General features: G+C 44.5%; 3 protein-coding genes across 3 annotated transcripts; 1 reads left to right on the top strand and 2 right to left on the bottom strand.

Annotated features, from left to right (window-relative positions):
* Nucleotides 1–690: 690 nt before the first annotated feature.
* On the bottom strand, nt 691–10,026 carry LOC110979032 (protein mono-ADP-ribosyltransferase PARP12-like). Its single transcript, XM_087147310.1, has 11 exons — nt 9,463–10,026; nt 8,486–8,708; nt 7,911–8,020; nt 6,688–6,943; nt 5,838–5,917; nt 4,702–4,936; nt 3,098–3,288; nt 2,512–2,695; nt 2,071–2,252; nt 1,616–1,843; nt 691–1,173 (listed from the first exon to the last, which is right to left on the bottom strand). Exons 1-11 carry the CDS (start codon nt 9,762–9,764, stop codon nt 744–746), a joined length of 2,421 nt encoding a protein of 806 aa, XP_087003436.1. The 5' UTR covers nt 9,765–10,026; the 3' UTR covers nt 691–743.
* A 3,765-nt stretch (nt 10,027–13,791) lies between these two features.
* pusl1 (pseudouridine synthase like 1) lies at nt 13,792–19,428 on the top strand. The gene is made up of 7 exons (XM_087147559.1): nt 13,792–13,943; nt 15,310–15,379; nt 16,109–16,302; nt 16,888–17,034; nt 17,862–18,096; nt 18,375–18,537; nt 18,956–19,428. The coding sequence occupies exons 1-7, from the start codon at nt 13,897–13,899 to the stop codon at nt 19,021–19,023; spliced, it is 924 nt and encodes a 307-aa protein (XP_087003685.1). The 5' UTR covers nt 13,792–13,896; the 3' UTR covers nt 19,024–19,428.
* Nucleotides 19,429–19,470: 42 nt separating this feature from the next.
* LOC110979157 (kelch-like protein 26) lies at nt 19,471–22,522 on the bottom strand. Its single transcript, XM_022234719.2, has 2 exons — nt 22,383–22,522; nt 19,471–21,661 (listed from the first exon to the last, which is right to left on the bottom strand). Exon 2 carries the CDS (start codon nt 21,646–21,648, stop codon nt 19,690–19,692), a length of 1,959 nt encoding a protein of 652 aa, XP_022090411.2. The 5' UTR covers nt 21,649–21,661; nt 22,383–22,522; the 3' UTR covers nt 19,471–19,689.
* Nucleotides 22,523–24,156: the final 1,634 nt, after the last annotated feature.

The raw sequence follows: 24,156 nt of genomic DNA, 5'->3' as shown, positions 1-24,156 counted from the left end.
AGAGGTAAAGCTGGAATATTAAGGCACAATGACCCACCTGAAGGACCAGTGGGGTCAGGGGTCAAAATGGAGGGCCAGCTTCAAGTAGGGATGTCATACAAAAAGCTTTTGACCGCTAGAGGTCAATAAAACCACCGACAGCAGTTCTTTAATGACATCAGTAGTGCTGCACCAATTGTGCCAACCATCAGCTTTGTGCGTGAATTTGGTGTGGTAAAATGGCTGTTGATGACTTCGGTCGGTACAAAGGCATTGCAAGAATTTTTATGACATCCGTGGCTTCGAGCCCTATTGTTTTGCCATGTGAAATGTCATACTCCCCCCCCAAAAAAAAAATTTGGTATTTCAGATCAAAGTGGTAAATAGTTTGAAAAATTTGGACGACAAAAAGGACTCTTTGTTTCAAGAAACTCAAAAGAACTTTGGGGTTTTTTTTGGGGGGGGGACTTTATGTGTTACTTGCTCTGATTTGAGTTGCACATAACCACCAACCTCATCCTGGTCACTTTATATAAGCTATCTGTGTACTTTACAAACCTCCAATATTTTTCTTCTGGTTCAGATTTTTTTTTTCTGAAACGGTTCATAGTACCCATCTGTTGCTCCGAATCTTGCATGGTCATATCCATCGTACGCTATCGTAAACTCTTTACGCATTTACTGAGTCTGATGGGATTGCCCCTTGCAATCTTAAAGCTACGTACGTGTTTATACTCAAGATGTCTTACCAATTTTGGATGCATTCACTTTTTGTACGTAATCAGATACTCGGGGTAGACCTGGGCGCGATCGAAGATGACAAAAATGAGCGGATCATTGAGGTTGTCCACACAGGAGTCAAACAGGGGACCGTGCAGCTTGCTCTTGTCTTTCAGAGGGGGCCGACGATAGGATGGGTCACCGAGGGTGTATGCCCCGACCAGGACTCGGACCAGGAACATGCGGCCCCGGCCCTCGGAGTCTGGGCTGGCGTAGCTGTCGGAGTACTTGGCGCTCTTGCTGAAGTAGCTGCCCTGGCCGTACTTGGTGCCCACCCGCGAGCCGCTGATGCGGAAGTCAAAGTTCTGCTGGCAGATGGCGGGGATGACTTTCTCCTCTGTGCCGTGGAACAGCAGCAATTCCTCTGGAGCTTTACTGGAATCTGTCTGTCTGTCCCTCATGTGACCCCGTTTCCTAATAAAACAAGTTTGGTTTGCACAGTGAGTTTGAAGCTCCCACAGGTTGGCCAATCACACTGACCAGGTAAGCTGGGGGGACCACTTGACCCCCTTTTTGTCCACTGGCCCTCAACTCTTGGTCAGAACACAATCGGCCAAGGCTTATTAGATCAGTCTAGCAATGGCTGATGTCTGAAAGTCTCATAAATGGTCTCTCCCCCCCTTTGAAAATTGTTGCACCACCATGGGTTGACTCACAATTTCCCTGTCTTTCACCTCTGTGACCTGGGTTCGAATCCCACCAAGGTCAACATGTGGATTGGATTTTCAGTCCCTGCATAATTCCATAAAATACACCTCGCTTTTCCTACCACATATAAAACTGGATGTCTCTTCATTGCCCCCTCCCAAGTTTTTTCGAGCTTGTACACAGTGCCCCGATCTTCCCTTGTACTTACACTGTAAATTCGTGCCACAGCTCATCGTTCTGCACCCTCTCAATCCTGACGATGGACTTTGGGTCCATCTTCTCAGCAAAGCGCCTGGAGACCAGCCGTTCCTCCTCCTGGTGCAGGCTGGGATCCAGCCTGCAGAGCACAAAGTTGCTCTGGGAGTCGGCCGCCACGGCGTGGGGGTCCCAGGTCTCGGGCAGGATATAGCTCAGGACCATTTTCCGCTGCAGATTCCTGGATTGATACATGGATTAATACATGGCAGTGGTGTTGAGACCATCATGAGACCATTCAAAAGACCATGTCACAAGCAATAGAGTAAACACTGACAGAGGAATGTTTTCGTTACAGTTAATTTAAATGAGCTTACGACTTCAATTCACACTGCTGGACTTGTGGGGTCCTGTGATGGAGTTAACTGGTCTTAAGGTGTCTTTCTTATTGTCTTTCTAATAGCTGACCTGTCCAGCGCTTCCTTGGTGACAAACTTGGGTCGTCGCCGCACCTCGCGCTTTGTACCGATCCGCTTGTTCTTCTGCATCATGCTCTGGAAATCCAGGACATAGCTGAACTTATCGGTGTCAAACTCAAAGGTGGAATCCTGTCCCGTCGACAGGAACTTCTGGTATGCCTCCTCAACTTCCTAGTAAAGTGAAGTGCGTACAGAGTAGATGCTTATGTTTTGAATTCCAAGATTGGAAGATTAAAATTCCAGAAAAGCACTGAGGTATCCTAGATAAAAGGTTGGCAAAATGGAGCAAAAAAAAATATTTTATCCACAACTGTGGAAAAATCCTGAAAGGCAGAGTTTTCCCATGGATTTGAGCCTGCTGTGCCCCACATTTTGCTAAGAAACCTTCCCATTTCAGACGGCTCGGGCACAAAAACCGAAGAGACCTTACGGTATTTTTGGCGTACTGCACCCAGATGCTGTCATTGTCTTTGAAATGCCATTGCCAGCTGGTAGCGAGGACCTTCTGCCAGGAGTTGGCCTCGGAGGATTTCGCCGGTCTGGTCTCCACTCGACGGACTTCCATCGAGGACCACTTCATTGTCTTGAAGCAGAGAAGGGTGTCTTTGCCAAGGCTTTAGAAAAGAGTTGACCAAAACACTCAAAAAGAAGTGTATTCTGAGACAAAAATTCATGATACTTTTACTCCTCAGAACGATGGTTCCCCTGCCCCGAATGCCTCCTGAATGGAGCTGTTGTTCCACACTTGTCAAGTGCCTGAGGGCCCCCCACGACAGATACATTATCTAAACGAGATATGTCAGGCATCAAAACTTTGCCTGATAAAGGCACACACGGAACTGTTAAAAGCAGGCAAAATAAAACACAGGAAAATAACGTAATTTTTGTTTTCTGCTGTATTCTCACTTCATTTTATACTCAACTTGACGGGGATCTAGTCATTACAAGTCGAGGATTTCGGAAAGATGGACTTGTCTGAAAGTAAACAAAACTGCACAGTTCTTGTGTTCACTAACCTTGATCTGAACTTGACATACTCCACCCTGATATCACAAAACTGCTTCTCGATTTGAACGTTTACACGTGCATTAAAGTTGGTCCATGTTTGTCCGTCTGGTCTGTACTGCCACTGGTAGTGCTGCTCGCTGTGAAGCTTGCGGCAACCATCGCCAAAGTTGCACTTGCCTCGAAGATTATATTCGCAAACCTGAAATAATGATGGTACAATTTTTAAGAATGTCAACACCGCCGTCGGTGACAATCACCTTGGAGCAATTTCTGCCCTTAGTGCGGCTAGCACTCATGAGAGTCTCCTATACAAAGATGTGAGTGCACATTCAGCTAAAAATTGGTAGCGTGAAGCACATGATAAGTTCTTTTAGTAATCTGTTCATCTGTAAAGTGTAAACTTCAAATAATTATGTTGAGATCTGCTAGAAAATGAAGATATTAAACTACCACCTGGTTGACCCAAAGGCACACGAGGGTGCTTAAACATATCTACCGACACAGCACAGCCAGATATTGAAGTATTCAGATTTGCAGAGAGAGAAAAACCAAAGAACCCAGAGAAAACCCTTGTGGCAATGGGAGAACAAACAACTCTACTCGCATAATGGCCCAGGGCTCGGAATCGAACCTAGGTCAACATTGGTGAGTGATGAGTGCACGCGAGATACCTGGGCTACCTACATGCACTCTACATAAAAACTTTCGAGCCATATAGAAAGAGCTGCCAAGGGCAAGAACTTGCTAACCAGGAGAATGCACTTGCTCAGCAGGAACAGGTTACCAACTAAATAGTTAATGCCAAGTAAACTGCCTCTGGCTGGTCTGGGTCGATTTTTGGTTAGCACACAATGAAATTAAGGCTATGTCCAAACTAAAAGACTGTGGCTTGAAATTACACACAACTCTATGGGAAGTGACTCGTGCGTATTTTCAAGCCAAAGCCAAATGTGACCCACTCTGCCAAAAAGGGTAATAAGTCGCACAATTCCAAAATATGTTATGGCCTGTTCTATTTGGAGAGGGCAAAATGTCTTCCTAAATGTGATTTTGTGTTTTTTCCTCTAATAGCTTGTATAACATTTATGTTTTCAGATTTTGTGACTACAAACATGGATACTGATGAATACAGATGAAAAATGGATCATTCAGTAGGAAATCCTACATAGCATTGTGTTTCCAAGTGCTACACTTTCTGAGCTTTTTCTCAAAAAGTGCTTTTATTGAATCAAAAAAGTGGATATACAAATGTCTAAATATCTCTGGAACGCAGTGCACTACAGGGGTCATTCATAAATCCAATTGTAGCTTTTGATGTACTCAATCCAGCCATTTCAAAAACTGATAACCTGAATCTGGCGAATTATTACCCATTTTTCTAGAGCCGGTCACAAATAATTTGAACACAAGCTATACAAACATTTCAACTTTGCAAAACAAAATTGGACCGATTGTGAATATATGGTTTAAGTACAGGCTCAACAGTGCCGTCTAAAATTCACGCGAGAAGTCCTTCAGTACAAGGTGATCAAAATTGAAAGGACGAATTACTGACTAATCCAAAATTGAAAATACCAACAGCCCGTCATACGCCCGTCATACGGAGACATACCTCAGGATTGTCTGACGCAGCAGCCTGAAGGGACAGGAGCCCTTGTCGCCCCTTGTCCCCATCCCCTTGCCCCTCTTGACCGTTCTTTCTCTGGAGAAGGGCGAGCAGCTGGTCATCTGACTTACTCGAAGCGTCGATGCCATACCTGCTCCACACTGTTGCCTCATGGGAGTTCCTGACATTGTGAGACAGTCGGCACTTGCCGGAGTAACGGCATTTCCCGATGGCGTAAAAACTGGTAACACAGAAACGGTTGGGTTCAACATGAATGGGCACTTCAGCACCACTGAAACTTTGTGAAAGACACTGAACACTCAACCATTACTGGAGTGAGACAGGTTGGACGATTGTTAAAAAGATGTGAAAAACAGTAAGTGATGGTACAGCCCACTTGTCTTTATTAATTCCAGGCATTGTTGGGAACCTTTTTAGCAGTGGTGTAGATGATTTGATCTCAAATGGTGCGAGATACATGAAGCCTAAAAAGCTTGATGATTCAACCCCAACGGTTAAAAAGATTGGATAGTTCAAAACTTTAAAAAAAGAATCTCCTTAAGGCAGAAAAGTGGACTTAATCCGAGGGCGTGTTTTTTGGTACTCACCATGTGTTTATAATGGAGATCAATGGCAGGTTTGACGTGGAGCACGCTGAGTGCGCGTAACGAATTTATTCCTTAATGTATGGTCTCTGCGCACACGCAGAACGCGTACACCGCTTGGAAAACTTACAACCATCTGTCTGTCTTTTGCTGCTTGGGGTGCACTTCAACCCCTGGGCACATTGGACAATTTTTTGGCAATGGCTCGCAGAGAATCAAGCATCACACAAAAAAATGGCATCCTCGATCTGATCTATGAGCAATGCAAGGGGAGTTCACCCCTACCGCTTTGACTTTTTATTTTTAAATTCTCTCTCCACACTACCACCAACCGTCGACACATTTGTTTGAGGTTCAGTGAATCACACTCAGGGTAATTTACATCATCACTGACCTGAAACGCACCCCCTTTGTTGAACAGTCGCTACCCACATAAGCCTCGGTGCACTTGAGACACAGGCTCAACTTGACTAGATCTGTCCGAACCCTAACCCAACCCTCGTGAGGCTAGCTTTGCCCACTCCCCAAACAACTTACCTGCAGATATGCAGAAAGCCACACCTATCCCCTTTAGTGCAGCCTTTGCCATTGTAATGGATACAGACAGCAGGAACGTTCTGGAAGGTGGTTGGTTTTGTGTTAAAGGAAAAAAAAAAGGAAAGTTATTGGCACGGTAAAGGAACCTTAAAGTTACCCTGATGTTAGTAGAGTTTCCTGCGTAGTTTTACATTTTTGCCATGCCTTGAGCACTCCACAGCCTGTTCTTTATGCATATCAGAGTGCCAGCCAAAACTGGATTGAGACCAGCAAGTGGTTTCTGTTGTGAGTTTAAAAATCAATGTCCATTTCAATGTCATGACAAAAGTAGACTTTGCAAGAACATAGAGTGCTCTACAGATTTAAATTACAACTTGCATGCCTATTCTCAAGTGTTAATGCTTCGACAAGTCTTCAGAGCAGTTTTGACAGGCATTCTTGGGCATTCAGGGTAGGGTTATTTGGCAGCATAAAATGAAAAGTCACAGAAATCTTCAACAAAAGAATGCAGCTTCAAAATGTTCGTGTTGTGAGGAAGCTGATCATTTCATCCACTTTCTTTTTAGAAGACAGCATGGGAATGTCTTCACTTAGTACACAGTGTAAATACATGTATGGTCAAACCTCATTTAAGAGCACTGTGAATTCAACATTCTGCTATATAACACAAAATATTAAGGTCCCAGCCCTTTGTTCTTCATTCTTTTTATTCCTGATAAAACAAGGTTCCTGTTACAACAAGGTAATCTGCAAAGTCCAAAAAAGACTCGACTGGAGTGAGTGTTTTTGCTTATGCTAGGTGAACACATGCCATCTTGTAACGGTATTTCAATGCGTTCATCAATCATACCCCGTCGCTCTCTCTTGCTGGGGATCTCAGGGAGGTCAGTTCCCCTTCATCTTCATCCTCCTCCTCATCTCCCAAGGGGTTCTCCTGTATTTTCTTCTCATGGATCAGCTGGAGAAGGTCCCTTTCATTTCTTGTGACGGCATCGATGTGGCACCTCTTCCACACCTTTATGGGCTGAGGGTCTTTCAGGTTGTGGGAGTAGCGACAGCCTTGCTTGTTGGGACCGGCAAATTTGCAGTCACCCAGCACGTAGTGCCTGCCCAACCAAACAAAGCAAAAAGGGGGGGGGAAGGGACGTAAGTAGGCTCTGGCATATTTTGCCCGAAATTTCAGGTATCCACTTCGTAAGTGACTTTGTCACAAATGCAGACACGCCACAATTTGCAGGCTCCCATTGGACGATCGCTGAAGTTGCCCATTAATTTACGGTTCCGTGTAAATGGCGATCAATGTATGTAACTCTGTGTGCAGTGCATGTGCGGTGGGCTTGGTTTAAACTGAAGTGACGTCACACTTACGAATCAGAAAAAGCTTGTTAATGCTATCACTGATCATTTGCAGTGGCCCTACCAATGGCGGTAAATGTTGTGTGTTAGTTGCTCTGTACAAAAACTACAGAGCTCTATAAAGAACCTAGAGTGCGCACTCCACCTTCTACGCACAGAGTACTCTGTGCCGATGTGGACGCCCACCGCCATTGCCATTGTGGGCGTAAGTCACGAATGTATATAAAAAACTCTGGACTTGCAACGCCTTTGTATGAAACAGAAGCCAACCAGCGGCCCCTAGTGGATTCAATTTTTATATACGTCCTTGGCGTAAGTAAGCTAAAAGTGCCGGGAAGTGATATAAACACGTGCTGCGTTTAATTGGCAGCAACCAGAAAATGCTTCTGTGACATATCCCAGCATTATGAGCAATATGAGCACCGAACGCACGCGCGCGCCTCGCATATTTGATATTCCACAGTGGCAATGGTAGCCGTTACTTCAGGACACGCGACAAGTATGCACTCTAGGTTTTTTAACAGAGCTCTGTGACTAAAACCCAACACATTGTCACTTGGCATCCATTAAGAGGGGCTATTAGAAATGTCCAGTGAAAAGTCAATGAATTTGTCTACACAAGAAATTGCCAGAAATACATAATAGTTATCTGACTGTACTGAATACGACGCTCAGACGACCAACAGTAACAGACGACCAACTGGCCTTCCTTCTTACCGACAAACATGCAAGAAATGGCAATCGCCCATCTTGGTACAGCCCGTCTGCGTATTGTAGTGCTTGCAGACGTCAGGCACAGTGATGTCTACCCAGGTCTGTCGAAGTATCTGCCAATTAAGAATGAGCAGAAGATGACTGAAGTGGAACGTTGTTCTTTACATGACTTCTTTCTGCCGAACCTTTCTGCCGAGACAGCCCCTGCCCAAAGTCTAGGGCAGAAAGAAGTTTACAAAATGGGAACCACTGTGCCACTTTAAGGGCTACACAACTGTGCCCAGTTGGAATTTTGTGAATGTTGCAGCTTACGGCCCACACCTCCATCCAATCTGGTTTTTGGACTCTCCCCAAAGGCTTTACTGAAAACAATCGTCATGTGGGCTTAGAACATAAGCACAAACTGCCAATCAAAGAGCTTTAGGAGTGATATTGATATAGTGGAAAACCCTTGATAAGACAGCACCACTCTCACCATAGGGGAGTTCCTGACAGTTTACGCCATTCACCAAAAAGACAGTTTCAACCAATGCCCACACAAAACCATCCGGTTTCCTCCCCGCAACCCACAAAAATACCTGCAAGATGTCACCATCGTCCAGCCCTGACAATCCGTTCTCCATCAAAACACCAAGGTTGTGGGGGGTCCGGAGATGGTGTGGCCAGCCACACTTAGCACCTCTCCGGCATTTATTTGAAACAAAGTAAACGCACAGGTGGAAGGCCCTGCAGCTGCCGCCTTCCTTGCAAGAGTCCTGCTTGGGGTTGTAAGATTTGCAGAGAACGGCATCCGTCTTGGCCCTTGAATAATGAATAACAGTACGCACTAATGATGGCTATTCATTTATAATGCACACATCTCCAACAGTTCTAGTGCCCTAGCCAACCAAATGTTTAACGAGACAGTTTTTTATGGAAACAAAAATTCTCACCATAATGAAACTGTGTTCAACAAGTATAGTCCCCACAGCTATGGGACCAGTATGTGTGCTTATGGCACACATGTCATTAGCCAATTATCCCAAAACATTCCTGAAACCCTCTCAGCTCCCTAGAAAGCAGGTGGCTTGGTGTAGGCAGCTCACATGCCACCAGACTTAAATTTTTATCCCTGCTTATATTAGAACCCATTTATGGGGAGAGGTACAGTGACTTGCCCAATGCCACAACATTTAGCATATGCAGCAAGGTATGAGACAGAGAGAACCCCCCTGCTTTGTGTTGGTCATTGTCTCGCAGGAATCGGGGAATTCCTTTCAGACATCTCGGGGGGGGGGTGTTAAGTAACAATAGTCTGGAATGTGTATAGGGATTGGACATGTTGTGGGGGTGCCCCTCGGTCTCATTTCTTGCTGGGTATAACATTTAGATGAACTTGCAGGGACCAACGGAGACTTGTGATGGACTCGTCTAAGTGAAAGCCCTGGGTGCTGCTTTATCTTTGTTTTTGAGGCTAAGCATGTCAATCTGTGATACCCTTCCTTCAACAGTCAAGTTTAAGCCCAAAATTATTAACAATCTCTAAAAATATTTGTTAAAACTCTACAAATGCTACCTGACAGTGCATTCATCACGCTTAGAATCTTCCTCCAGACAGAAGAGTTTGACATTGTGAGGGGAGCGGACAGTCAAGAACTGCCGAAGTGCCTGCTCGGACGAACCCTCGCCAATGCGACCGTCATCTACCAGGGCCTCGTTTAGGGCAGTGAGACTGAGGCTCCCACCGTAAATGCACAGGTCTTTCAACACCGCCTGCTCCAGATCGTCTAGAATCTCTCTTGTGCCTTGCTCGGGTGTTTTTCGCTGATGAGCCCCAAGAAACGCAGCCATTGAGCGTGGACGCTTGTCAGCGCACATAGGTCTTATGTTTGTGAAGCCTTCTGCCACGTCAGTCCCAACTCAGTCACGTTGCACTTGACGCGGATCAGATCCAGAGATTGATCGGTACCGTCTGCTAAACTATATATAACGACATGAACGACCACTAAACATGGTTCGATCACTCGAAACGGCACAGCAATTGCAAAAATATGCAGCTTCGATGATGATGTTTTACACACTGCGGCCACCGGTTACACCCAAACACATTTCTCATCAGCAGGTTAAAAGCGGCAGTGACCACATTTGGGAAATCCCCGCAATACAAGTTCGTTCCCGGGACCAACTTGGCATTGGCGAGACATTCAATCGATAGTGAACAGTACGACGTCATGGAGACGAGGTTGTTGAACCACAAGTGGATTGCATGGGTTGGGGTTTTTCCAATACACGATTTCGTCACGGTGTCTTAGTGATCGTCTCTGAAATCAACACCCGCTTTCAGGCTGTCACTGTTCAAATTAAACATAAATACTTCAACACATAAATCGTCGGCATGTAGTTCGACATGATGTTGGTTGTATTTGACATATTATTGAGCTAACAACTTAAAAATTAGAGGGTTACAAATCTGGCGGAGCCGAACGAAGAGGAAGCATTCATTGCATTCATTGCGTTCCCTTATCTGGACAATTAAGGTCATATTTCGTAGTGCCGATTTTGCGCCAGGCGACCTCATAATTCGGTTTGGTGCTTAACTGGAGTGATCTATGAAGTAAATAGCTTCAAGCTTATCTAAAGTCAAAATTAGGAGATGGACGCTGTCTCTCTCACGTATGAGATGTCAATCCCGTCCAGGTGTTAATTGTAGCCAGCTCACTGTTGATGGACCAGCTGAACATGCAGTTCGGTCATTGTCATCAAGTGGCTTGAGGTTGGAGCAGTCATTCATGATGTGTTGGGCCGACTCTTCTGGCCAACCCCAGCAGTGCATGGAAGTAGCGAATGGACCCACCCCAGTTCTTAGATGGTGAGCGCGGCCCATTCCTTACGTAGCAACTCAGCCCCTGGTAGGAGTTTGGTGTTGGGAGCAACACACAACTGGGTGGTTTTCAGGAGCTGAGGGTGTTGAATGCGCTGTTGTGCAGGGATGTCACTTGATGAGAGACTATAGGTGGCAGGAGCTCAGGCGTTGACGGATAAGATGTTGTGCCCCTTCCACGCAGTTGTGGAGCAGATGCTGAGTGCCTTGCAGGGCCTTGGTTACTAACCTGGCTATGGCATGTTCTCTGCAGAGGGTGGCAGGAGCAATGCCAGGAAGCACTGATTGAAACTCGGATGACGTTGGGCACAGGCAGCCAGTGATTTATCTCAAGGTGTCGTTGAGGGTGGTGTCTAGCTTGTTTGTGTGAGGGCTCCAACACCATACTAGGGCAGCAGATGGACGCTGCAAGTTTTCTTGTGTGTTGTTAATTAGTGTTTCATAATATGACACGCTGCTATATTGTACTGTATCTTCATGGGTCCTCGGGCTCAGTTTTCTCCTTACAGACCAAATCCACAGAGTGCTTACTATAGGTTGCAGCACGCAACGGCACATCACAGAGACTAACCATCTTGTGAATACCTAACTTTCAGAGATTATTCAAGACTCACCTCCATTACAAATACTGTGTGGATGGCATTAATTCCCGCACTGTAAATGCCAGTTCATACTTGCACGAAAGCGAATACAAACGGGAATTTTGTGACGCCAGATCAAATATATTCACACCGCGATTTTGTAAAAATTGAACACATTTCGACTTCATCGAAATTTCGCTGCAAATTCTTTATGACATGAAATTCACTTCGCTTTCGCATTTGCCTGAAGTATGAACCGGCCTTTAGTCACCCAAAGTGGTGAGGCAAGTCAAAAAAAATGAGGAAAAGATGGATGGGGTTGCAGTCAAAAGTACGCTAGTTCGTGGGGATTCTGGCTTGACTGTGTCTGGGTGGGGGGGGTAAAAGCACACAAGAAGAGGCCATTTGGTGCCCGTGGTTAAAGAAAGAATTCAATATCTGTCATTCAACACACAAATGATCTTCAACATCACAAAGGAAGGGGCACATTCATGGGACTCGTAGGATTAACGATTAACCAACACATGAAAAAAAACACAAGTTTATGAACTAAATGTGAAAAAAATATTGCCATTTATTACATTATTTACAATGTCATCAAATCATGCAACAGTAAGAATTGAGGGACCGTAACAAAAAAGTAGATGTACAACAAGGCAAACGAGCAATGACAGCTAGAAACTGAAAAATTCAGCCTCTGTTCACTTTGTTTGCTCACCTCTAAGAATGTCAGAGTGAACATGAATACAAACTGGGCGAACAAGAGTACTAACACTTCTTCCGTCAGAATAACCGCAAAGTGATGAAAAAAATAAAGACCGATGAAAATTGTTCTATCCCACAAAAAGTTGCGACCAGAGAGGACATTTTGTCCAAAAACAAGGAGAATGAGCACAAAAACGGTGTTTTTGATTGATGTTCTTAGCCTTACTCTGACTTTTTTTGGGGGGGGGTTATAACAGTCCACATAAACTCACCTTCTAACTTCGAAAAAAGTCTCAAATTGGTCACTTTTATTCAAGCAACTTGCTTTGGAGATTGCGGAAATGTGATCGTGCGAGTCCAGTTGACTTTCACATTCAATGTTTAATTTTTCAGTTGTGTCCTCAGCTGGACTGTCTTCATGCAAGTCGTAAAGGAGCCCACCATCGTAGTCTAAGTTGGCACAGCACTGTGTGGCTTAGGGTGACGGCTTTTGACCTTCCCAGGACCTGGATGGCCTTTACCAGCCTCAAGATTGTCCCGCTTGTTCGGGGACGGGAAGTCGTAATAGCAGAGAATGACTATGACCTCCATTAAGATGAATAGAATGCACATCAGAAGCTGCAATACAGATTTGACAGACGCAAAGTTAGAGCGAGATTTTAAAAAACAGGCAAACTGTCATATTCCTCACCCCAGGCCCTGAGAACTTGTTAACATGAAATGGACCAATGTAGAAGTTGCAGAGGTTGAGAGGTAGGTTGAGGGCTGGGCCCAGCAAGAGACCAACTTGCCTGAACGCTGCAGCAACAGACAAGGCGGTCGTTCTATCCTTCTCTGTTGACGTTCTTTGACAAGATGTGAGCATAAACGGATGAGCCCACTCCAGAACCAACCCGTAAAAGAAAAGCAAGTGCTTGTATTGATCACAAGGACTGCATTAAGAAGTACTAAAGAAGTTTGGACGTCTCGGTTTCATGTGCCAGTCTAAAGTGTACTTATATTGCAAGTTTTCTTGAGACAAAATTTACATGTATGTTGTAAGAATTCTAATAAACCCAATCGAAAGTTCAACATGCTTGGAACAATGGTAAACTTACCTGAGATTAGCCTACTGCACAATAAAATGTATTTTGAGTTTCCATAGAAGTACAGAAAATTACCTAAGGAAAAGGAAAAACAGAACTATTAATAGGATTAAGTGAATACTTTTCTTTGTTCACTGTTTGAGAGGCTTTGCATACATGTGTATGTTAGGGGGCTGGGTTGGGTCGGGCAGGGTTGGGTTGGCCAGGGTTGGGTTGGGCTGAAATGGGCTGGGTTAGGCAGGGTTGGGCTGGGCAGGGTTGGGTTGCGTGGGTTGAGCTTGCCGGCTACAACTTTTGTACATGTTCTAATATTACCATATTCAATTCCAACTAGGAGAAAAAAGACACACTGTGCTACACTTGTAAGGCGCCTTTTGTTTTAAAATTCAGCCTCATCATTTAAAAACCTCGTTTAAAATTGCTCTAACAAAGTTTTATGCTTCACATAGAGGCTTAAGTTACAAAATAATAATATTATTAATAGGCGATCAGACCCCGGAAATGTCGGTAAATCTTGGTTCTTTTGGTTCTTTTTGCTGCTTAATTTTAATTCTGCGAGAAGAGATGCCGGAAAAAAGACGCAGCGACGTCTTCTACGTTGGCCTAGGTGAGGAATAAAAATGTTCGAGAGAGGGCGCGCTTGAAATAGCTCATAGGAATTCGTCTGCTGCTCTTTAGTGTATTCACAACATGCCCGATTTTATTCAAGTATTCCTTTGTCTTTCTGTTACCAGTGGTAATCTTTCCCTTACACGAGGATGGTCAGATATTTAATACACTTTCAGTACATCGGCACAAAGTATTGGTGAGTGATCTGTCGGTGATTTCTCGTTTTTCGTTTTTGTCATGTTTCTTTAAGCCTAATTTAAGGCGGCGTCCTGCCATGCAATGATGCGCCGTGTCTTTGGAACAGTCCCAACTGTAGTGCTGCAGTTGGGCTGGCCCAACTATTGTTGACCATTGCCTGTGGGAAATGTCTCAACATTACCAAGTACAAGTCAATGTGTCTCACACTTGACACAATTCATCAAAAATGTGACACTTAGCCCTATGACCAATGACATGACATTTGTAAACAATATGACTTTGGCACATGCTGGGCACATCATGCATACAGGACCTCTCTACTGTAGTTGGGCCGGCCCAACTGTAGCACTCTAGTTGGGACGGGTCCAACTATAGTTGGGACTGATGCTATAGTTGGGGCGTAACATCTTCAAAGTGTCAGTGTACACGTGGAAATTGCATTGCACCTAGCCACGAACCTATAGCAAGGTTCAAGGAACAGTTCCCTTGCTGTATGCCGCGAAGTACATGTATTGTATGTTGGTGATACTCAGGTTTTCATTGTTAGTTACCTGTTTTCTGGTCACTATGCATGTTAATTTAATTGGTCTTGGGTGCTGAAAAATGGTGTGCACTAGCCCCACTAGTATGGCACGGATCACTCCCAATTTAAGGATACATCGGGAGTGTTCCATGCCACACTAGTGCCAGTGGGGCTAGGTGTGCACATGAATGAATGTAAGGCCTATTGCTTGATAACTCTGCTTTACAATGACTTCTGAGTATGAATTCGAGGACATGACTTTGCGCGACCTTGGGTCAGTGCGAGGTGAAAATAAATGCATTTTACGTTGACAAAAGTGTGTTCACCTCGGGTTGTTTTCACCACACTGGCCGAAAGTCATGCACAAATCGCATCCTAATAGAAACCAGGTCATACCATGTCATGCAGGGAGGCCTACTGAAGTTATTATTAACACTGCTCACTGGGCCTTAGCTTGAAGTTAAATTAAACACTCTTATTATAGAAGGCTAATTTGTTAGGTGTAATCAGTCGAAAATTGCTTGACAGGCTAGATCGTTCGATCTTTGCATGATCTCTTGATCTTACTGCCACTGATTGCATGATTTGCCTATAATTCTGTCGCCAGAAAATTGCCTTTTCTTTTCTAAATTCTAGTTCGCTGTTGTGAAAGATTGTTTTGACACAGGGAAGTAACGGAAGCTCAAGATTTCAAACAGGATTGACTGATTCTACTAGCGCACCACTATCGCACGACAGGGTGATCAACCAGTTGCCCCCATCATATTCACTTGTGTGAATTCAGTCATTGTCTTCAAACTTCCTTTTTGTTTTATTTGAATTTGTCTCATTCCTTTTTTAGTGGTGTTGTGAGAGCACCCAAGGATACCTTAGCTACATCAGGAAAAATCGGTGTGCAGGACGCTATTGAGGTAAGAGCATAACTGGGGATCCTTACCTTTCAAATAAAGGTTCATACACGGACTAGTGGTGTAGCAAAGACATTTTCTTGGAGGGGGTATCCCAGAGTCAATTTGCTGACTTGTTCGCCAACCTTGGGTTGTGTAAAATTCAGGGGAAATGCCAATGGCTAACGTATCGTTTACGTACTAATTTTGGATTCAATTGCCAACTGAAGCTTTATTTGCTAACTGGAATTAATTATTGGTGGGGTGCCGCATCCCCTCCCCACGCCCCCCAGTCGCTACACCCCTGACACGGACATCACTTGACACCCTGTGCACAGACCCTGTAAAATATGAAAAGTATTTTCCTTGTAAATGCTTCAGTATTTTTCAGATTAAATTTGACTCTTTAGGACATGTTATCGCTTTCTGGTGGCTGATATACCACTCTGTAGGGGAAAATTTGAGATGCATCACTGTGTGTGAAACTCATCCGTGAGGGCGCCAACACAGAAAGCAATTTTTGTGACAATTCAGTGACAATGGCGTCTACTCATGTGCATCACACAGGAACAATAGCCTCCCCCCCACAATGGTGCATCGTGTAAGCACTCTGTGGGCAATTTGTGCAACTGGAAACTAAAAGAGTTACATTTTGTTTCCAAAATATGACCACGGAACACCGATTCATTTTAACGTAAGAGACTCTCAATTATGAAATTGCTCACTGATATTTATTGACCTTCATCTCCTTAGAAAGCGTTAGCACGGCTTAACCCGTACCAGCCAACCAAGATACACGTATCGAGTCGCACAGATGCCGGGGTACACGCCCTGTGCAACACGGCGCATTTCGATCTGGTGCGTCCGCCCAACAAACCGCCAGCATTCCACGACCAGAGCCTCTGTCTAGGTCTCAACTCGTTCATTGACAGAAGTGAGCAAGTAAGGTAGGAAGTAATTTAATGCCAACGCAACATAATTCAGACTCGGTCCACAGCCCTACCCCCCCACCACCTCAACCCCTTCAGCTCCGTAGACCTTGTATCCATGTGCCTACCCCCCACCTGTGACTTTCAGAAACAGTCCACTGGCACTCGTTACAATTCAGTTTGAGGGGCAGATTTAGAACAGTCAGCCCCCTAACCAACTAAGCACAAAGAGAAAAGGGGTGTTCTGCATGACAAAAATGTGTGACCACCAAGGATGTGGCCTGCATCTAGAGAAACGTTAGAATCCCTCTTGACACGGCCAAGAGATTTTCAGAGATAACATCAGAGCTCTACAGACACGTGAGAAGACTTCTAGCAGCAGTTTCCCCAGGTAAAAAGGAACACATTTAATACTTGAGAAAACCCCAGTGTCACTTGGATCATACCCCGTTACCTTGTCGATGCTTCAAGTTTGAAGAAAAAAAGCACCTCCCCCAAAACTGCATTTCTTCACACACACTCACTTATTAGGACTCCACTAGCCTCACAGTGAGTCCTGCGATAGAATTTGTGCACAAACCTCTTGACTGCTACTCTGTCCAGGGTTATGAGAGCCAGAAGAGTGCCCGACAATTTCCACTGCCAGCACCGTGCCGTCAGCAGGAGTTACCTCTACAGGATAGCGGCCGGCTGCACCCATCGCAACTTGCCCATCACGGAGAGGGACAGATGCTGGCCTGTTAGCCCAAAGTGAGTGAGTGCCAGGAATGTGAGTCACCGAGCAAACAAGACTCGCTGAGTCCGAACTAAAGTCTGAGTTTAGCTTGTGTCTCTTGCGTTGTCAGTTGTTGTTAAAAATGAATTTCTGAGAGAAAGATTGAGATCAAAATATCACACTTTTTTAAAATGTCCGGCCCCCCCTATGTTATGAGAAAATTGATTTGAGATCGCTCCAAAGCAAATAACAGCCCGTTTTTACATACAAATTTTTGAAAAATTGACCTTTTTAATTATACATTATTAATACTATTTGTACCTCAACAACTCAGCCACCCCTTTGACTCCCAACTGTTAAAAAATCCCAAACCATTCCCATTTTAAAATCCTCAAATTTCTCTTGGAATACTCAAAACGTTTACCAGGACATAGTCAGAATAAGCTATTTGCGAGTAAAATTTGAATAAAATCTGGTACACTGAGTTATCTGATTGCATATAAACATAACAAATTGAATTTCCCAGACTAAAGATTCTGTTGCTCTACCTCGTGATTCGGGGCAAGCTTTCACATAGCGACCACCATCTCTGGAATGGACTGGTTCCTTCGTGAATAGTGTATTGTTGCAAGGCGTCTCTTAAGTAACTAAGCAAAAGCTTGCCCCGAATCACGAGGTGTAGCAACAGTGGTTTTAGTAAGGAGAATTCAAATTGTTATGTTCATGTGAATGTAAAGAACTCAGTGTACCAGATTTGGGTCAAAGTTAACTCGCGAAAGGCATATTGTAACGTTAGTCCACGATTCAGTAGGACTAATCTGCAATTACTGAATGGACATAGTGGCTTTGTTAACTGATCCAGGCTGAACGTCGAGGCCATGAAGGAGGCAACAAAAATCTTCCTGGGCACGCACGATTTTTCGGCATTCCAGAGCATGTCCAAAGACAGCAGCTTGAAATCGCCCGTCAAAACAATGGACAGCATCGAAATAGCGCCCTCGCAGGGCTTCCTTAGCCACCACTGGAGCCGGGACAACACGCCTGACATCCAGTTCTTGGAGGTGTCGTTTCGGAGTCGTTCCTTCCTATACAGACAGGTCTTGTGCATGAAATTGCCATATTCTTCATCAATAGTCGAGAATGAATAAGGCAGACTTTTTGATGCCTTGATCTTAATATGAACATCGGGGTTTGGATCAGGGTACATGTATGGAAATAAGTGATGTCCGAATTCACCAGAATGCCAAACTGGGGGATGTTGTCAGTTTGCAGCTCGGTAACTCAAATGCAGAGGAAAATCTTTTGAGATTATATAAAGTCCATGAACTGCATTTTGTTGGATCTGGACACCGTATGGTTTTCGTTTCGTCAGCAGATCCGTAGAATGGTCTCTGCCCTGGTTTCGGTGGGCAAGGGGAGCCGGTCACTGGATGAAGTGAAGGAGGTGCTAGAATCCCGCAATAACGCCCACCCAAGGATGAGTCACACCGCCCCACCGGAGGGACTCTATCTGAAGGAGGTCTTGTATGACGAGCAGGGTGAGCAGAACACAAGCTGGCAGGGGATGGGGTTGAAGGATAGATGGGGGATTTATCTTTCCTGCAGCGGGTAACCCTTTCAAATTAGCCAAAGCGCTCAATGCAAAATGAAGGAATAATGAAAATACACGGTAGGAGTGAACACCCTCTAGAAAGAATTTGCTTGCAAAGTGAGGTAATATGCCCCCACTTTATTACCTTTTTGTTAAAAGTCGGTTTGTACTTCAATAACCACACACCACTGTCTGTCATAAAGTTTTTTGAACGAAAATGAATCAAAAAATATTCACATGTACATATAAGCGTAAAGAGTTATCTTCAACTTAATTTACAAAGAGATTTTTTTTGCAGAATGTACACAAAAAGTAGATTATTCACAAGATAACTTTTGGTTTTTTTCTTCTGGATCTGTTTGCAGATTTATTACTGGAAAACTCAAGTGAACCTGAATGCGAAAACTTGGAATATATTCAGCCAAAGTCGTGACATTCCACATATATGCTGGAAATAATCACATGGCCACTGTCAAAAAATTCTGGATTTGGGGAAAACCGGAAGTGCTTTGGGTGTTTTAGTCCTTGACGGCATACATGCATGACAGTCTGACCATTGAAAGTAAAGTTTTGGCTTTGGAGTTGCTCATTTGAAACTTGGGAGAAAAAGGGCCAAAAAAGGAACCAACTGGAGGCTGAAGATTAGATTAGTTCAACCATAAACATCATGCAATGTTGCGTATGATTCAATTAATTATTTCAAGTGTTGGGGGTTCGAGTCCCCACACTGTCATGCTTGCACCTAATTTCATTTTATTTTCCATAACAACCTACTTCCTTGAAAATACATGTACAGGATTAATCGTGAATAAATAAAGTTGATATTGCCTACCCAAAAGTGTTTGCCGAAAGTGTCTTTGTTTTCGATTTTAGCCTTTTCTGTCAGGACATATGTTATTTAGACTACAAATGTTGATCTTATTAGAATTTCAAATTAATACACTGTACCTGTCGTAGCTTACTTATATCCCCGATCCTTGTTCACAGTTCAGAGAAATCGTAAAACTGATTTAGTTTGATAACATTAATATGTGCATCTGAGTGTTGATTCCAAAATGTGCAACATTTTCGTCAAAAAAGTTCTTAAATCATAAAAACCTCAGACTGAGCCCTCGCTGCTTGAGTCTGAGTTTCCAGTTGACCCAGACCTGCTTCGCTGATTGGTTGAAGATTGTCCAGCATTGCCGTGCTGTATGATGGGTAGGGATAGAGTGCACGTGCTCAGTCGCATGAGTGGCTCGGGCAGTTGACCGATTCTCGTCCACTTGTTCTTCAGGGTGTCATAGCATTGGATATCGCCATGCCTCATTGCCAGCCGTCCATTGTAACCGCCGACTAGGTATATACGGTGTCCCAGAGAGGTCACCCCAGCTAGGCAAACCGGCCTCGGAATGGGATTAACGCTCACCCACTGATCTGTATCAAAGCTATAGCGCTCAACCACATCGCAGTCTATGCGCTTTCCACGTTCGTTCCTTGTGTTTCCACCGAGCACGTACAAGTGGTCGCCAACCGCGCACATCATGTGGAGGGCACGCTTGGTACCCATCGGGCATCGGTAACTCCAAATGTCAGTGGTAGGATCATAACACTGCAGGGAGTTGGTGAAATGCTTGCCTATCACCACGCCTCCTGTGGTGTAGAGTCTGCCGTCGTGCACAGCGCTGGCATGCCCAAAGGTCGGAATGACAAGTGGAGCTATGAAGCTCCATTCATTCATGGCGGGGTCAAAGCACTCGACGCTGGCCAGGGACCCCTGCGCGTTCTTCCCCCCTACGGCATATATACGATCCCCTATTGTGCTGAGCGTAAATAGGGCGCGCCGTTTCAGCATAGGATGCATCTGCCGCCAGGACTCGGTTTTGGGGTCAAAGCAGTGCACCGTGCCGATGCTGTCCGAGGCATGAGAATCCGACGAGTATTGACCTCCGGCCACAAAGACCTGACCCCCATAGGCTGTCAGCGCAAGGTCCAGCCGGCGTATTGGCATGGCATGGAAGGGCTCACAGCAGCCTGATGATGGATGAAGTTGATACACCCTCTCTGAGGGTAAACCCTGTCTGTCTTCCCCGCCAAAAGCCAGTATGACAGGCTGGGTTGGGTGGGTTCTCGTAACCCACAAAGCATTGTCCTGTGTTCCATTCTGTATCCCTTGGTCAATGTCACCACTCATGGACTCGCGAATATTTTCCAGTGCATTCGCACGCTCCGTCGTGTCTCCCAGCACAAGACGCAATGGGGTGCTGAGCACCTGACCTCTGACCTCTTCAGCATGCCGCATCCTGTCTACATCGTGGTCTAGCCACTTTTGCGAGGCGCTGTGGAGGGCCAGCCTGCATTTCAGTTTTAAATAAGGACTGCTGACCAGCACCAACAGATCCTTCAAGTCCAATCTCAAGAAACTGTCCTCTGTCATCAACTTGCTCAAATTCTCGATGATGAGCTCCTCGGCAGTCAACCTCACACCCTCCAGGTTATTCTCGCAAGCTGTGAGATAAACCTGAATGCAGTTTTCAGCATCCAACCTCTGACTAAGAATATCAACACACGATCTTTCTAAGCCAGTTACCCGATACTCCTTCCATTTCCCTAGAGCCTTCCTAACTGAATCGATGCTCGCATCTTCCAGGTTAATCAAACCAGTGTACATATACTGAACAAGCCCCTCCAGCACGTCTGGCTCCACTCCATCTAAGACTATATCCTCCCTCTCCCCTTCCCTGATGTTCAAGTCTACTCCCTCGGTAGACTTGTCCCCATTGAAAAGGTCCCAGAAGTATCCACTGCTTGCAGCCAGCACGGCCCTGTGGACTCGGAATCGGCAATTTCCTGCGACAAGTGTAGTGTCGCACAGCAACCCCTGTCCTCGCTGGAGCTCCAGCCCTTGCAGGATCTTCACACCGTGGTCAGCATTTGACGCTGTTGGTCTCACCGAAGCTGGTGCGTTTGTCAAATCCTTTATGAGTTTTCTGCCATTCCTTGTCACAAAAGGCTTAGGTAGAACTGGAGGCGGTAGTTTTGTTCTGTTTGACTCCGTGCGGGGCGAGAGGTTATTCATTTTGTCCCGACTTCTGAGGAAGAAAATGTATAATGAAAAATTGTTGTCAACAAAGAGTAGGCTTTTTTCCCTCAAAGCATTTCTGATTCAGTAAATTCATATTTCAAAAGTCTTCTTTTTTTTAAGCATTTTCCAGCCATTCAAAATTTTGACAAAATAATGATAAACAACGATTTAATACAGGAAAGGGATAGATTGTAAACCGTTAGATTTCAGGTTTCAAAGTTCAGGAGCTTCAGACAGCAGGCTACAAACATCAACTGCATAATTGGCTGATTGATTAATGATGTTGGAACTTAAGGAACCCTCAAGGTGTTGCATTATTTGGGGATGGCATAGCCCCACTAGTGTGGCACAGACTCTCACTCCCACTCCATCCTTAAGAGCGGGAGTGAGAGTAGGGCTAGGCTAGGAAGGCAAGGTACCACTTGAGGTGCAATAAATAAGCATGGTTACTATCCCATAACCTGTAACAGCATGATACATGTATAATTCATGTACCTTGCGTGATCATTACTTCCAGAACTGTATGAACCTTCCAGTTCTGGGAGTACATAATCACGATGATGGTTGCAAAGGTTAACAAAGGAGGTTGTACTTGTAAGTTGTAGACGTGAGAGTTACATTTCAAAATTTATTACGAAAAAATTACTACTGGAGAATCAATAACTACTAGTCTAAATTCTTTATTTTTCTTCAGAAAATTTTACTCAATAAACTGACCGCCCCCTTACCTTCAAGTTATCAGAAATTCCGACGAGTTCTGATTTCTAAACATTCAAAGGGCAGCTTGTCACGGTGACAGTTTCATCCAAGCGCCTGTTGTCCGTTCATTTCCCCGACGCCGTTGCTACGCACCTGTTGCCATTTAAATGTCCCACCGAGAAAGTGCTCAGTCCAACATCCGCAACACAATTGGTCCAAGGGATGATTGTGCTCGTCTCTGATTGGTCAGTTGCCGTGAAAACAACTTTCACCGGTTGGTGGCGCCTTTCCAATGCGTAGTGCGTTTATCGCGGCACTCGAACGCCTCTGGCCTGGACGGATAAACGAGTTTCGGGTATGATCAGCAATGCTGCTGAGTAAGTGTAATCGTTCTGCAAACTGAAATAAATTTGTTAAGTATTTTTCATGATTTCTATGTGTTAACACCGATTGCTACCTGAGCCAATCGTATGATTCTAACGTAATAAAATGCAATTCACCGAAACTAAAACAAACTTATTGACTGTAGGTGGGTAATCCATCCCCGAGACATTTACAAATTGAGAGGAATTTATGGTTGTGTTTTGAAGACGGAACACCCAGTATCGATAACACCAGGGGAGCAGTATTAGTGTCCATGCAGAGAGAAGCAATTATAAGCGTTGTCGGACCACTCGACACAGATGACCTCGGTTGATGATGCAAACACTAGTAGCACTCAAACTCGTCAATCATGGATACCCTCGACAGGTGGCCACTAGTTTGGGAATGACTCATCAGATGGATCAGATATGGCAACAAAGGATTCCCCCAACTGCCATAAAGACACATCGCGTGAGTTTAAAAGCCGTTTCGGACGTGACTCTGCCGAGCCATGGAGTAAGATGGTATTTGTTATGGATCGTCGCTCTTATCTCTAAAAAGTTAACAGTTTCCCGTTTTACCGCCTAAACGGTGGGCCAAAATTTCAGGTAGCTTGAAGTTTGCTTCAGGTACATTTTAATGTGTGTGTATTGTTTGAATTTGGCGATCCTTGCAGCTGATTTGGTCTTTATGTTGATTCATTAATTTGTTAAATTTGTTGATTCATTACTCGTTACAGCTTTGTAACTTATCAGAAATTAAGGGTCGGCTCTGTAACCTTATTATTCTTTTTTTTCTAATAAAGCGAGTTTTGAAGGAACACGACAGAAAAATAGTTTGAATCTGCACAATTAACGCAAACCAATATTATAGACACAAGACAGTGATTATTTTTTATAGAAACAACTATAAATGGTTTTGGCTTCTTTGTAATGAAAACAATCTTGCGGGATCAGATGTTTCGCGGGTTATCGGAAACAGACATAAAAGACTTTACCCAGCTAGACGAATTTTCAAATGGAACCGCAAGGATCGAAACGAATTCGGGACCCCACGCCAAACTGAAGGGGCAGATACTGAGCCCAATCAGCGCTGAGTCATCCACCAAGAATGGTCTCGGAAGTGTTGAATCAGCAGGCGAGAGTTAAAAACAGTCAATGAACCCATAAGATCACTGTAAAAGGGTTTAAAATATCGAATATACAATGTTTCAACAGTTTATTATGGTGAAAAGTGACTAAAAAGTGAAAGAAATTTTAGAGGATATGAAAAAATATGTCGGGCTCTGGCCTGCCCCCCTCCAGCACTGTGGTGTTCGTATCGCGGTGGACGACGATCCCGGCCCCAAAGCTCTGGGGGTAGCTCCGGGCATGCTTCGGGGTACTTAAAAACCTATGGACATGATTCTAAGTCATGAATGCCCTTTCTGAATTACAGCAC

The sequence above is a fragment of the Acanthaster planci genome, linkage group LG16 (genome assembly GCF_054643075.1).
Source record: "Acanthaster planci isolate LZ-2023a linkage group LG16, COTS_SCS, whole genome shotgun sequence".
Classification (NCBI taxonomy): Eukaryota; Metazoa; Echinodermata; class Asteroidea; order Valvatida; family Acanthasteridae; genus Acanthaster; species Acanthaster planci.
Note: the sequence above shows the minus strand (reverse complement) of the source record. Positions and strands in the feature narration are given on the sequence as shown.

Coding starts and splice junctions, on each gene's coding strand:
- LOC110979032 (XM_087147310.1), bottom strand. CDS start 9,764: ATGTGCGCTGACAAGCGTCCACGCTCAATGGCTGCGTTTCTTGGGGCT. Junction 3,289..4,701: donor CTGCGTCAGACAATCCTGAG/GTATGTCTCCGT, acceptor TCATTATTTCAG/GTTTGCGAATATAATCTTCG. Junction 1,844..2,070: donor ACCAAGGAAGCGCTGGACAG/GTCAGCTATTAG, acceptor GTATCAATCCAG/GAATCTGCAGCGGAAAATGG.
- pusl1 (XM_087147559.1), top strand. CDS start 13,897: ATGGTCAGATATTTAATACACTTTCAGTACATCGGCACAAAGTATTG. Junction 13,944..15,309: donor TACATCGGCACAAAGTATTG/GTGAGTGATCTG, acceptor TTCCTTTTTTAG/TGGTGTTGTGAGAGCACCCA. Junction 18,538..18,955: donor GGTCTTGTATGACGAGCAGG/GTGAGCAGAACA, acceptor ATCTGTTTGCAG/ATTTATTACTGGAAAACTCA.
- LOC110979157 (XM_022234719.2), bottom strand. CDS start 21,648: ATGAATAACCTCTCGCCCCGCACGGAGTCAAACAGAACAAAACTACCG.